Source organism: Lagenorhynchus albirostris, chromosome 4 (genome assembly GCF_949774975.1).
Source record: "Lagenorhynchus albirostris chromosome 4, mLagAlb1.1, whole genome shotgun sequence".
NCBI lineage: Eukaryota > Metazoa > Chordata > Mammalia > Artiodactyla > Delphinidae > Lagenorhynchus > Lagenorhynchus albirostris.
In genome coordinates, this window is record NC_083098.1 from 148,103,915 (window position 1) to 148,116,892 (window position 12,978).

At 66.5% G+C, this 12,978-nt stretch overlaps 1 protein-coding gene across 3 annotated transcripts in view; it reads left to right on the top strand.

The window, feature by feature from the left end:
- Nucleotides 1–11,804, top strand: part of CPLX1 (complexin 1) — a 37,529-nt gene extending 25,725 nt beyond the window's left edge. For 2 of the 3 annotated variants that reach the window (XM_060147472.1, XM_060147473.1), the window contains exons 3-4: nucleotides 2,970–3,145; nucleotides 10,002–11,804. In XM_060147472.1, the coding sequence (XP_060003455.1) occupies nucleotides 2,970–3,145; nucleotides 10,002–10,199 (374 nt within the window). In that variant the 3' untranslated portion in view covers nucleotides 10,200–11,804. Of the gene's footprint in view, nucleotides 1–116; nucleotides 224–2,969; nucleotides 3,146–10,001 lie in introns of those variants that run through there. The other variant, XM_060147474.1, reaches the window with a different exon arrangement.
- The last annotated feature ends 1,174 nt before the right edge of the window (nucleotides 11,805–12,978 follow it).

Here is a 12,978-nt window from a genome sequence, read left to right on the forward strand (position 1 = left end):
ATTTACGTACTGTTTAAATAGACATCGTTTCCATCACGTATGAGGCAGCGTAATCGGATGCAGCGAAGGTGGTGAACGCTGAGAAGGGTTTTGACCACAGGGGCCACCAGTGCACACACGGAGTCCCAGGAAAACCTGTCTAGAAAGACCCTGGGTTGGGAGCAAGTAGGAGGAGGTTCGGGAATTCAGCGCAAGGAAGAACGGCAGGTGCGAAGGCCCTGAGGTAGGAACATCGCAGCCCCTCACTCCACGTCGCCCCCCGCAGGCCTGCAGAGAAATCTTAGCATCTTCATCTCCTACAGAGTCGGGGTGGGTATTACGTCAGGGAGGGAGGAGAACCTGGGGGCCGTGGACTGAGGGACGGCGCAGAGCTGCGGCAGGCGGAGGCCAGGGCAGGCCCGGGCCAGCTCCTGTCCACCATCCACAGGCCGGTGTGTGGGCAGACCCCGTCTCCTCCTGTGCGGGCACCCCGCGAACGCTGTTCTAGAAAGTTCTCCCTAGCTGTTGGGTTTCTGCGTAACACGCACCCAAGTGTGGGACCTGCTCCAGGGTTAGAGAGGCGCCGCCACCTCATCCTGCGCTGAGGTCGTCCCCGGGGCTTTGACCGTCAAGGAGGGCTGGGACCCGCCGCCCCTGCCCCGGCGCCCCCCTCCCCACTAGTCACGGCAAGGTGAGGCTCCGAGAAGAGCTAGGGCAGGGGTGGGGTCGGCCCCTGTGCCCACACCTCTACGTGGCCGGCACGGCCGGCTGCGGGACCCCCGCCTGGGATTCGGGAGGCTTGGGCTGCGGCTCTCGGTCCAGCCTTGGGCACCGCGTGGGGACGGTGCGGGGGCCGCGTGCGGAGGCGGGGTCGGGCGAAGGGCGGGGCCACGGGGGAGGGCCCGCAGCGTCGGTGCCGATCTTGGTGCCGGGCGTCCACACCGCGGTCGAGTGAGCGTTGGTGCCCCGCCCTGGCCGTGGAGAGACCATCGGCCTCCAGAGTCCCCTCCGTGTGCTGGGGTAGCTCTCTGCCTCCGGGGGTCAGCCCGGCGCTCCAGTGGGGGCAGGGCCAGACTCCTGGTCTGGGGTGGGGCTCCTGGTGTGCAGAGCTCAGCACACAGCGGGTGCTCAGTAAACGCCTGTTGGACCACTAGGCCCAGAGCCACACAGCACGTTGGAGGAGCAGGTCTGGGGCCCCAGACCACCCAGGCAGGGAGGCCCCTCCAGCCCCCACCCCAGCCTCCACCCGCTTTCCCTCTTGGGAGAGAGATGTAGACGAGACTGGTTCACCCACCTCTGCCTTAAGATGCCAGTACTCTCCAGGGGGCAGAAGGAGCTATCGGTCACTCTCACTTTAGTGTGAACGAGCTTGTTCAAGGGGGGATTTGCGTAGAAGCTGGGCCGCCGGCCAGGGAGGCTGGGAAGGTTGCAGCTGCTCGCGGACTGGGGTTGTCCCTGCTTGCCCCACCGCCCGCCGGGGATGGCGGCCCCAGAGGGGGGAGATGCCAGCCCCTCATCCAGGGAGCGATGAGACGGTGTATCAGCAGCCCTGCTCATGACCAGTTTCTTGAGCCACTGGCTTGAAATCTCCTTTGCAGAATTCTGCAGACGTGGGTGGAAACTGACGCGAGGCTCTTGGTTTTCTGTTAGCGTCTGTATCTGTGCCATCGGCCGAGCCCCATCCAGGCGGGCTCCCCGTCCCTGCAGTGACTGTGGTGGCAACTACCCTGCGACGCTGTAGTAGTTTCAGCAGCTAGGAAGGCCCACGTGGTGCAGGTGTGGCCCGGCCCGACGGGGAGGTCTAGTTTTCAGCCCAGAGCACTCAACCAGAAGTTGCCCCCTTCCCACCAAGTGGTTCCCTCTGCCCACACGGGGCAGGGGTGTCACTCCCGAGGAACGGGCAGATGCGTCATTGGTGCAGGTGTCTCAGGGCAGGGAGTCTCTCCAGGTTCCGTGCTGCACGGACCTGTGCAGCCTCAGAACAGAACAGGAGTCCCCGCAGCGCTGAGGACAGCGCAGTGGAGACTCCAAGAGAAGCGGGCAGGACAGAGCCGGGCCTCGAAGCCAGGGCGGGGAAGGGGGCACCCCTGGGTATGGGCGTAGAGGGCTGGTGGCGTCAGCAGCCACACACCCACCTCGCGGCTCGTTCCCGAGGCGCAGACTCAGCTAGCCTTGGGCCGCGCTTGGGAGGGACCATCACGGGATGAGAGGGCAGAGGCAGGACCTGCAGAGACCGGTGGCTGGAGAGGCGGGGGACAGGACGGCGGTCACAGGGCAGCAACCTGGCCCGGGGTCCACTCAGGAGCGTGGCTGGTTCCCAGGGGGTGTGCAGGGGTGACGGGGCGCTGGCCTCACACCTATTGGCCATGTGTGGGTATGTGCTGGGCGCTTCTGGGGGACTGGCCGCAGGGGCTGAGGTCGGCTGACCCGCAGCGCTAACCCCTGCGCTCCCCTCCCCATGACGCCCGTGCATCCGGGTGCAGTGGGGCTGGGGCCACCGCAGGCCAGGACCACGCTCTGAGGCAGTAATTACGCATCTCTGTCCCGGGGGCCGAGCCAGAGAGGCATCCGAGGAGGTGTTTGTTGTCGCCTGTGAGTCAGGAGCTCGCGAGGAAAGTGCAGCTGGCGAGGCAGAGAAGTTATGGCCTTGGGGCTGCCACATGCAGCCGCCAGCAGCCCTGCACAGTGACCGAGAGCCCGCCAGACGCCTGTCGCCTGTCCCCGGCGCCTCAGCTCACACAGCCGTGCACTCAGCCACGCTGCCACGTTGGGGAGGCTGAGCCTCTGCTGCACTCGGGCCCGGAGAAGACGCACGCGCGCGCACACACACACGCACAGCTGCCCTCAGACACTGGCAGACACACACGCTCCACCCCAGGAGCTCACGCACACGCAGCCGCGGCCCAGAGGCCTGAGGCTGCCGCCCTGCTGGACGGGAGCCAGGCAGGGAGAGGGCGGGCCCTGCCTGACTGCCGCCTCCCTGTGCCCAGGGGCCACCAAGGACATGGGCAAGATGCTCGGGGGCGACGAGGAGAAGGACCCTGACGCCGCCAAGAAGGAGGAGGAGCGGCAGGAAGCGCTGCGGCAGGAGGAGGAGGAGCGCAAGGCCAAGTACGCCAAGATGGAGGCCGAGCGCGAGGTCATGCGCCAGGGCATCCGCGACAAGGTGCGCGCGCGGGGGTGTGCGGTGCTGCCGCCGGGGGCCCCCTCGACCCCTCCTCTGCAGCTCTAGAGCAGACCCTGGGGTGGTCCGGCGGGAGGGGCACAGGCCGCCGGGGTCACCGCACCCCAGGGTGCACGCCTGCCACACGGGCTCACGGGGACGGGGCTCACTCTGCGCGGCCCCGAGTCCTTCCTGGGCCTGATGGCAGGGACCCGGTCCCATGCTCGCGGGCTCCTCACACGGGGTCAACCCTAGCCCAGCTCTTCCTGTTGCCGACCCCGGGGCTGCCCCAGAGGACCCGGCGGGGGTCCGCCCGGAGGCGGGGGCAGCGCAGCGCAGTCAGGGGCTGGCCCACAGGCAGGCCCTGGGTCGGTGGGTTGTCATGGGCGGGGGAGGCACCTCACCACCCCTGGGTGGGCCTCAAGCAGGGAGTTGGGGGAGCGGACCTGCGAGCTGTGAGGTCTGGTTGGGGGCTGGCTGCAAGCTGGAGGCCACGACCTTTTCCAGAACCATCTGGGCGACCTTCCCCTGTGCGTGAGGGCAGTGAGAGCATCGTTCCAGGTGCGGAAACCGAGGCCCAGAGCAGGGGTGGGTGTATGAGGCTGAGTCGGCAGCTAGGCCACAGGTGGGCTGTGCCCCAGGGGCATGTCCACCGCCCAGCCTCAGTTGCCCATCCAGCGCCTGGGTCAGAAGGGCTGGAGAGGCCGGGAGAGGGCAAGTGTGGGGCAGCAGCTCTGGCCTTGTCCGGAGTGGGCTGGGCTGGGCGCCAGGTGGAGGACAGGAGCCCTCCCTAGGAGCCGAGGGCGTCCCTGAGCCACGTGGCGTCCCAAGGTCCACACCATCTCGGGGCTCGCCCGCCGCCCTTGGCCCCGCACAGGCCAGGCCCCTCCGTCGAAGGCGCTCCGTTCCAGTCACTGGGTCCTGGGGCCCAGGTGGGGAGCTCAGTTTGGGGGATGCTGCTTCGCTTGCTTCTGTCCTGGCCCCTCACCCCGACACCCCCGTCTCTGGGCCCGAGGGAAGCGCTCCCAGACATTGGGCATGAAATCTGTGGGTAGGGGGCCAGGTGGGGGCGGTGGGGGCCTCCTGAGGGCATCTCCACAGTCCCCAGCCCTAGGGGGACCAGCCAAGGTGCCCGGGCTTCGGGGCGGGACGGCTCAGACCGCAGAGCCCTCCCACCTACTTGGTGTCTCAGCACCTCAGCCTGACGCAGAAGCTGAGGTGGGGGCACAGGCGGGGCGCCTGCAGGTCTCTGAGCCCACAAGGGGTCCCCCACATTGATGGGGGCCACTCACCCTGATGTTCCCCCCACTGGTCACTGGGCACCTTTCCTGGGACCTGCAGAAAGTTCGAGTTGATTTTGCTGGGATGGCAGCTCGTGAGCCCCCCACTCCCAGGACCAGCCCTGCTGCCGTCCTGACTTGAGGACTCAAGGCTTTTTGAGCTGTTTGCGGAAGAGCCAGGAAGTGGATCAGACAGCAGAGCCGGCCAGACCCCACTCGGGCTGTGCTGGGGGACATCAGCGTAGCCATCGGGAAATGGAGGACAGGGCTGGGGGGAGTCAGAGGATAGAGAGACAGAGATACAGACAGAAACAGAGAGACAGAGACAGAGTGAGAGCCGCCCAGGCAGAGTATCTTCTGAGACGGGAGTAATGGGGGGTAGCCCCGAGGGTGGGACAGAGACCGAGAGATGGCGGGGAAGGATGGGGAGGTCCGTCTGTCCACTGTCCATCTGTGTTCAGCCAGCCTGCCAGCCATGGCTTGGCCCCAGGTGGACACCTAGTGGGGAATCCTGGGGGGTGAACTTATTCATCCCAGCCCTCGAGCCCCCAAAACAGGTCCCAGTGTGTGGCCAGGTCGGAGCCCCCTGGGGGTGTGGCGCTGTGGGCACGGCTTCCCCAGCCTCCCCCCTTGTGAGCCAGCTGCCGGGTGAGCCCTGCCCCAAGCCTCGGGAGCTGTCCAGGAGCTCGGGTATGCATGTAGGTTGGGGCCACGGCTCAGCCAGGGTGGGGGTGGGGGCAAGCGCTGACAGTGTGGGTTTCTGTGCATAACACACTCCGCTCGTTTTGCCTTTAATAGGAAAGGCCCTTCTGTCCCTCCTCTCTCCACACCCACCAGTGGCCCCCATTTCTCCCAGGGCCCCAGCCCTACGTGTGCGGTGACCTATCCCCGCCCCCAACGGGGCTCCCACTGCCCCAGGGCCTTTGCATGGCTGACTGCTCCTCTCTGGAGCCCCCTGAGGCTCCTCCCCCCGCCCCCACTCCTTGCCTGTTTCATTTTGCTCTGCACCTGCCTTCGCCTGTGGCGCTCATGCTTTTTACGTGTGAGCTGTTCATTGTCCTGCCCTCACGGGGAGGACGGGAGCTTTGCCGGCCTGCACCTGCGCTGGGATGCTGAGCTAGCAGTGAGTGAATGAGTGTGTGAGTGTGTGAGTGTGTGAGTGAGTGAATGAGTGTGTGTGAGTGAGTGATGAGTGAGTGAATAGGCATCAGCTCCAGGGTCCTCTTCGTCCTCTGGGACATCTAGTGGGACTTAAAGGTCACAGAGTGAGTCCCAGTGGAAGTGGGGATGTGCCCCGCCCTGAGGGCAGCTGAGGTCCTGCGGCTCCATGTGAGGCCAGGGGGCAGGGTGACCCTCACCCACCCCCACCCCCACCCCCAGCCAGGGACGGGCGATGGATCACGTGCTCCCCGTCCTCAGGACCCCAGCTTCCGGGGCGGCCACATGGAAGGCTGCACCCCTTGGCAGAGCCCCAGGGCCCTCCAGCCTGTGCCCCGTGGGTCCCCTGGGCAGGGGTCCTGCTTCCCCAGACGAGCACCCCGCCATCTGGGGCCCGCGTTGGGCGGGTGAGCGCCTTCGCTTCTGAACCGCCTGCACGGGCCCCGGGCTGCTTCTATAGCCCCCGCCAACCCCCAGACCCGCCGTGGCTCCACCAGCCGCAGCGGCAGGCCTCACCCCACCGGGCCCGGGCTGCTTCCTGCGCACATCCGGGGTCTGATCTGGGCCGCCCAGGGGCCGGGGTGGTGTCCACCGAGTCCAGTGGCCAGGGCCGGGGTCAGAGCCGGCCCCCGCCCCGCGCACTGGCTGGGCCCAGGTTTCCTCACCGTCCCTGCCAGAGCAGCTCTCCTGCTGTCGGGGGTTTAGGCGGGACTAGTGCGCCAGGGCCCGTTCCTCGAGGGCGGCCTGCAGGGACGGTGTGGGGTGTGTTGGGGAGCACACAGACGCCTGCTGGGGCCCCCGACCAGCACAGAGCTGAGTCCGCCGGGTGGGGGCCTTTCCTGGGTGACTGCAGAGCTAACCAAGGCGGTGGCCACTGGGCCAGGCCTGGGAGTGTGCAGGGAAGAGGGCGATGGTGAGCTGCCCCCACTCGTGGGTCAGAGGCAGCTCGGGACAGGCCTGCCACATTCTGGATGCTGGAGCCCCAGGAGCCCCAGGTGCCCCCTGGCGATGCAGGGTGCAGGCCAGAGCACACCCCTAGCCCCGGCTGTCCTGACTCTGACGGGAGCTCAGCGCCTGGCGCCCCTGCCCACCGACCCCTCTCCCTCCCCACGCCCCCAGGCCCTGCCCCCGCGAAGTCCGCGGGACACCCGTGTCCTCAGAGACCTTCTCCATCCGGTGTGCTTAGGCAGCTCCCTGCTGCCCTCCTGCTCCCCACAGGTGGGAACCCTGGCCTTCAGGTGTGGCTCGCCCAGTGGCCCTCGCTGGCCCCGGGGCTCCTGGTGCCGTGTCTGCCTACCCACTCCCAGACCTCAAGGCTGGTCAGAGAAGAGGGTACAGAGCTGCATGGCACGGGATCCCATCGAGCTGCGCCGTACAGGGCCCCATCGGGTCGGGGCGGGGGCTCCATCAGATGGGGGCCGAGGGGCCAGGCCGGGGTCACGCGTCGTCCGGGCGTCCGGCTCCCCAGGCGACCTCGTCTGCATTCCGGACTTACCATCTCAGGCGCCGGCAGGCGCTGAGCTGCGCGGATCCAGGTTGGAGGGGAGGCTGGCCCACCTGCGTCATTTGCATACGCTCTTCCTGATTTGCATACCCACCTTCTGGTTTGCGCACGCACTGCCAGGTTTGGTGCTTCCTGCTGCCCACGTTCCACAGCCTCGAGCCACAACCACCCTCAAGGCAGCGCCGAGCTGGTGGGTCCGAGTCGGTCCGGCCCCCACATCCCAGGTTTATGCTGAGAGTAACAGGTGTGGGCACATACGGATTCCCACCGGTAAGGAGTACCGCATTGCCCAGGGTGCCGGCCGCCCTGGGCTCCCTCCCGGCCACGGGGTGTGTGGTGGGGCCCTGCCGTCTCAGTGGTTGGGGAGGATGGGGGGTGTCCAAACCGGCTTGCAGCCAGACCACATCAGAGCCAGGCTCTGGCGGCACCCCAGAGAGTAAGGTGGCCCTCAGGTGTGCCCAGAGTGGCGTTAGCCTCGGAATGAGCCTCTGGAGCAGCTGGGTTGGGGCCTGGAGTCTCCTTCCTGGACCCTAGAGGGGAGGACCTGACACAGGTCCCTTCCCAACCCCGAGTCAGGGAGGCCCCTCTGCTCGACCACATACCGCATGTTCCTGCTCTTACGTGTGTGCCACTGTCACCCGCCCGTTCCGCTAGCACCGTGTGTTCCCCTGAGCATGTGCACCTTTGCTGTGAGTGTGTGTGGGCTTCGGCCACCACAGCCCCCCGTGGTGAGGAGGTCGCGGCAGGTGTGGTGACCCGGGAGGAGGGCTGTGCTCCTAGGGCCAGTCCACCCGAGTGGCTGCAGTCTGGTCGGCTTGTCGCACTCTCCACCCTGAGCTGACCTGACGGTGCTCAGTGCGGAGGCCCTCTGGGTAGCGTGCCGCTGCTCAGAATATACTCTGGTGCCCTACGCCCCCCACCCCGCACGGAGACCCTCTCACCGCTCCTGGCTCTTGTTCACGGTGCACAGGGGCCTTCAGGCTGCCTGGAGCCCCTGCTGAAGAAGGGTAGACAGACCCGTCATCCCTGCCGCCTCTGGCTGAGGGAACCCAGGCTGTGCTCTGGTCACCGGTGGGCCGAGAGCATGGCCTCCCTCTTCAGACTCTGCTGAACGTGGGCCTTGCCTCCGCCATGCCTGAAGCCATCCGCAGCCTCGAGGGAGGAGGTGGGTGCAGAGGTTTCCCTCAGTAAGCTGGGGAGTGGGACACAGCCAGCCCCCACCCCCCAACCTGGAAACAGAGGGAAGGGTCTTCTTGGAGGGCCAGGGTGCCCTTCCCCCACACACACCCCCACACCTGCCACAAGCACCAGAAGCAGAGCCCACCGCTTCTTCCAGGAGGGGCTGGTGAGGAGAGATGGCCGGGCATGGGGGATCCTCCCCAGGGCCAGCAGTCCTGCACTGTGTGCTCCCCAGGAGGGTTCTGTCTGTCAGTAACGGATAATCCACCATCGCTGACACCCACACGTGCTCCCCAATGCTTCCTCTTTACCTCATCAGTGCTTCTGCTCCCAGACATTCCCTAATGTGTGAGCCAGGACCGCAGACCTGGCCAAGGGGCACCCCTCTCCCCAGCCTGGGAGGGTCCTGAGCTCTGCCCCCCAGATGGGCGACCTGCCCCCCAACACACCAGGCCAGCTTGGTCCCACCAGGTTCCCAGCAGCCCTAGGGCAGGAGGCGTTTCCCTGGTCTCATGGCCGCATGGCCGCAGGCGCACGCGCATCAGTGCTCTGTTCATCCGGGAGGGCTGGTGAGGACGCTGATGGGCCTGGCGGAGTAGGGGTTCGTCTCCTAGAAACTTACTTCCTCAGTTTTGGAGGCTAGAAGCCCAAAATCAAGGTGTCAGCAGGGCTGTGCTCCCTCTGAAACCTGAGGGGGAGAATTCTTCTCTCTTCCGGTTTCTGGGGGCTTCCGGCAATGCATGTGTCCTTGGCTTGTGACAACGTCGTTCCGAACCCTTTCTCCGTTTTCACCTTCTACTCTGCGCATCCTTTTCTTTCTCTTACAGGGAAACTCTCTTTGGATTTAGGGCCCAGGAAGAGCTTATCTCTATTCTTACCTAATTATATCTGCAAAGACCCTATTTCCAAATAAGGTCACATTCTGAGGTTCCAGGTGACATGAATTTTGGGGGGACACCATTCAATCCACTGATGAGAGGAGATGTGGGAGAGGGCTCAGGGCAGAGACGCACGCAGGAAACCAGAATTGGGGGCGCTCAGCAGTGCCCAGGGGTGTTGCTGAGGTCACACCTAGATGGGGTTCCAGGACATCCACCTGGAAGTGACCGCCGGACACGGAGCATGCAGTGACCCCCCAGGGACTGGGGTCTTGGTGGCATCCGGGGGTACTTGGCCAGGCAGGAGGGTGTGGCCACATGTCGCTGGACCGAGGATCTGGGCTGCGTGGGGCCCACCACCCACAGAACACCGGCTTCTCCACCGCTGCGGGCAGGCGTTCTGCCCCGGCTCCCTCCGCTCCGGGACCGCAGCCCAAGGCGGGCTGAGGACTGCGGCCGCTTCCCCGGAAGGCGGGACCGCGGGGGGGCGGGGCCAGGGTGGGGCGGGGCCACGGCCAGCGCCCCGCCCCCACGGAGAACCGCGACTTTCGTCGTCCCCCTCCCCCGCTCCCTCTCCCGCGGTTCCACCCTCAGCGGGGTCCCCCGTCCAGGCTCCCGCCGTCGCCCTCGCCCCTCCCGGCAGCCTCCGGGGTGGGGACCGCCCCTGCCGGGGCTCTTGGTGGTCGTCCGCTCCCGCACACGCCTTTCTCAGCCGCAGGTGCTGCCTCCAGAGGCCCCTCGGCCGATCCCGCCAGCGCAGGGTGGGTCTAGCCCGCCCGGGTCCCGAGAGCGCCCCTCCCGGGACTGGGACCCGGGGCCGGGACCTGCCCGCCTGAGCCCGCCCGCCCTGTCCCCCGCAGTACGGCATCAAGAAGAAGGAGGAACGCGAGGCCGAGGCCCAGGCCGCCATGGAGGCCAGCGCGGAGGGCAGCCTGACGCGGCCCAAGAAGGCCATCCCGCCGGGCTGCGGGGACGAGCCGGAGGCAGAGGAGGAGAGCATCCTGGACACGGTCATCAAGTACCTGCCCGGGCCGCTGCAGGACATATTCAAGAAGTAACGCCCCTGGAGCTGGACAGGAGCCCGGAGCCCCGCCCCCTCGCCCACCCCCGTCCTGCCCTCCGCGGAGGCGCCTGAAGGGATGTCGGGAGCAGAGTGCAGCCCCCCCAACGCCAATATAAGCCATAGCCCTAGGTCTATCCGCCTGCCTGGCCCCCTCAAGCCTGGGGAGCCTCCGCCCGCCTCTCACCCCATCCCCGCACCGCGATCGCCACCGCCTCCGAGGGAGGGGCGCCCGGCCCCCCCACGGCCCCCGCGGTCCGGGCTGCAGGCCCCGGGGACTAGCCCACGGGCTCCTCCGGCAGCGGGTGGATTGGACCTGCCCCAGAGCCTGGGAAGCCCCTTCTCGCTCCTCCCTTCACCGCCCACCCAGCAGGGCCCGTGGCCAGGGACACCAAAAGGGCCGGCCCTGCGTTGGTGGGCGCCTGTCGGGCTCACACTCGGAAGCACAGCCATAGTACGGGGCGCGGTCGTGAGGCCGGGATGGGGGCTGGGAGGGGCGAGCAGCTGGCGCCTGGGGCTCAACCCCCGGGGTCAGCCTGGACCCCAAGCCCTACCCCGCACCGACGCCCGGGTTGCTGAATCTGCTGTCCACCGCTCCCCATCTGCACCCCTTCCCTTCTTCGTCCACCTGTGTCTGTCCTCCGGCCCCCCTCCTCGGGAAGGCTTTGCTTCTTAGGACTGCTGTGGCCCGTTCTCCTCTCCACGAAGGGAGAGAAAGCGATAGGCTTAGGGGGACACTCTCAGACCCCCGTCCTTCACACACCCCTGTCGCTCAAGCTCTTCGGCGTCCGTGAGCAGCCCAGCTGAGCCCGGCATACTCCCCTCCCTGGTTGGCACCTCCTGTCCCCTCCGAGGCTGCTCGGGGGACACCCTGCCCTCACCCTCCGAACACCCACACCTTCACCCAGAACAGGGGAGGAGGCCCAGAGCCCTGTGGGCCGAGCGCTGTGCACCGGCAGGAGGGTGTGGCGCGGAAGGCCGGCCCCGCTCCCTGCAGGCCCTCGAGGGGGTCGTCCCAGCCGCAGAGCCCGCCCGGTTGGACGGAAACGACCGCGGACCTCCCAGCTCCCCCGTGGCCTCTGCCCTTGTGTAATTTGCATCACAATATGTCGAATCTCAGGTAAATGAGGTCTTCTGTGTTTGAGGAGTTTTATTTCGACAGAAAGCCCATCACCTCGGTCCCTGGGGCCCTTTCTGTCCACATCTAAAGTTCATCGTGTCCAGTGTTGCGGGCCCGGGGCGCGGCCCTCCCCAGCTCCTTAGAGAAGCCATAACGACTAGACGGCAATACCGACCCCTGGCGCCCACCCCCACCATCCCCCGCCGTCCGCGCTGCGCCCCGACACCTCCCGGTTCTTCGTCTTTTTTAAACGCCTGTTTTCACACTTTAAAAAGCCAGCTCTGAGCAGACAGGGCGTCGTCTCGTAGAAACCCCGCATCCTGTCCCCAGCGCGTGGGGCGCCCAAGCAGCCGAGCTTAGTGTAGACCGTGGATGTCCTCTGTCCGTCTGTCCCGGCGCCTGCGCTTCCTCCTGCATGTCGGGGGCAGCTGCGTGTGTTCTCTCTGGATGGAATCACAGCCAATAAACACCACAGTGATTTAATGCGTGTGGCCATTCCCTCCGGAGCCCTGATTTCCCTGGGAGGCGATGGGGATGGAGGGTGCAGCCGGGGTCATGGCGGGAGGGCCGGGATGCACACCCTTTGGGCCCTGTTGGACGACCCCCACTAACCCCTGCACCCGGCCAGATGGGAACACCTTCCCCTTTTGCTGGGGCCGCTGCAGGGGCTCCCCGCCGCCCTTTCTCCCTAAGGAAGTCCCGGCCAGAGCCATCTCCCCTTGAAATGCAGCCCGGCCCCTTCCTCAGCGCCCCCTCCCCCCAAGTCTCCCACCTGCAGCACAGGCCCCATCCCTGGCCTTTCCTGCCCCACAGCTATACCGGGCCCTGGGGCCCAGGTCCCACTGTGCTGGCCACACCTTGGGCCCAGCGGGGAGCTGAGGCTCAGCCCTGGGGTCCTGCCATCGTTGGTCTGGTGGTACCATCCCTCCTCCCTGTGCCCTCAGGGAGGCCTCTGTGTCCCACACCTGCTTGTCGAGGCTGAGGCCTAACGAGGTGCCCGTGGGACCTGCTGGCTCTGAAGCCTGGCCCGGGGTACCCCGACCCCACCCCGAGATGCCACGGCCACTTGTGTCCCCAGAAAGGCCTTGTTTGACCTCCATTTCTGGGGGCCTCTCTCCAGGAAAGTGGTATCTGTGACCTTCCTCACACTGCTGGCTGAGAACGCCCGGGAGCCTTCCGGCAGAACCTGCCCAGTCTCAGCAAACAGAAAGGACACCCCTGTCCCCTTCCCCACCCCCATTCCTCTTCCCCTCCCCACCGAGCTATGCGCAGAATACTGCCCTGGACCCATTGCCCCTTTGCCTCTGCCTCGGAACTCGGACAGAAGCCTGTGTAGCCAATTCTGGCTTTGGGATCTGTGAGCCACCGCCCCCAGCATAGCTCCTCTCAGGAGGGCACCCCAAGCAGGCCCCATCATCAGTCCCCACCCCCAGCCTGGCCTGGACTCATCTCAGTCTTGAGCAATGAGCCAGGTGTGCCGGTGACCTGGATCGCCTTCCCTTGGGACGCCAGCCAGCCCTTCCTCAGTGCCTGGTGGGGCAGACCCCTTGGGTACCAGGTCCCAGGACTCCAGGGAGAGGCACTCGCTCACTTTAGGCTTGCTGAGCCCCCGTGCTGTGCAGAGCTTTGTTCTAGGCACCGGGGGTAATTGAGGTCC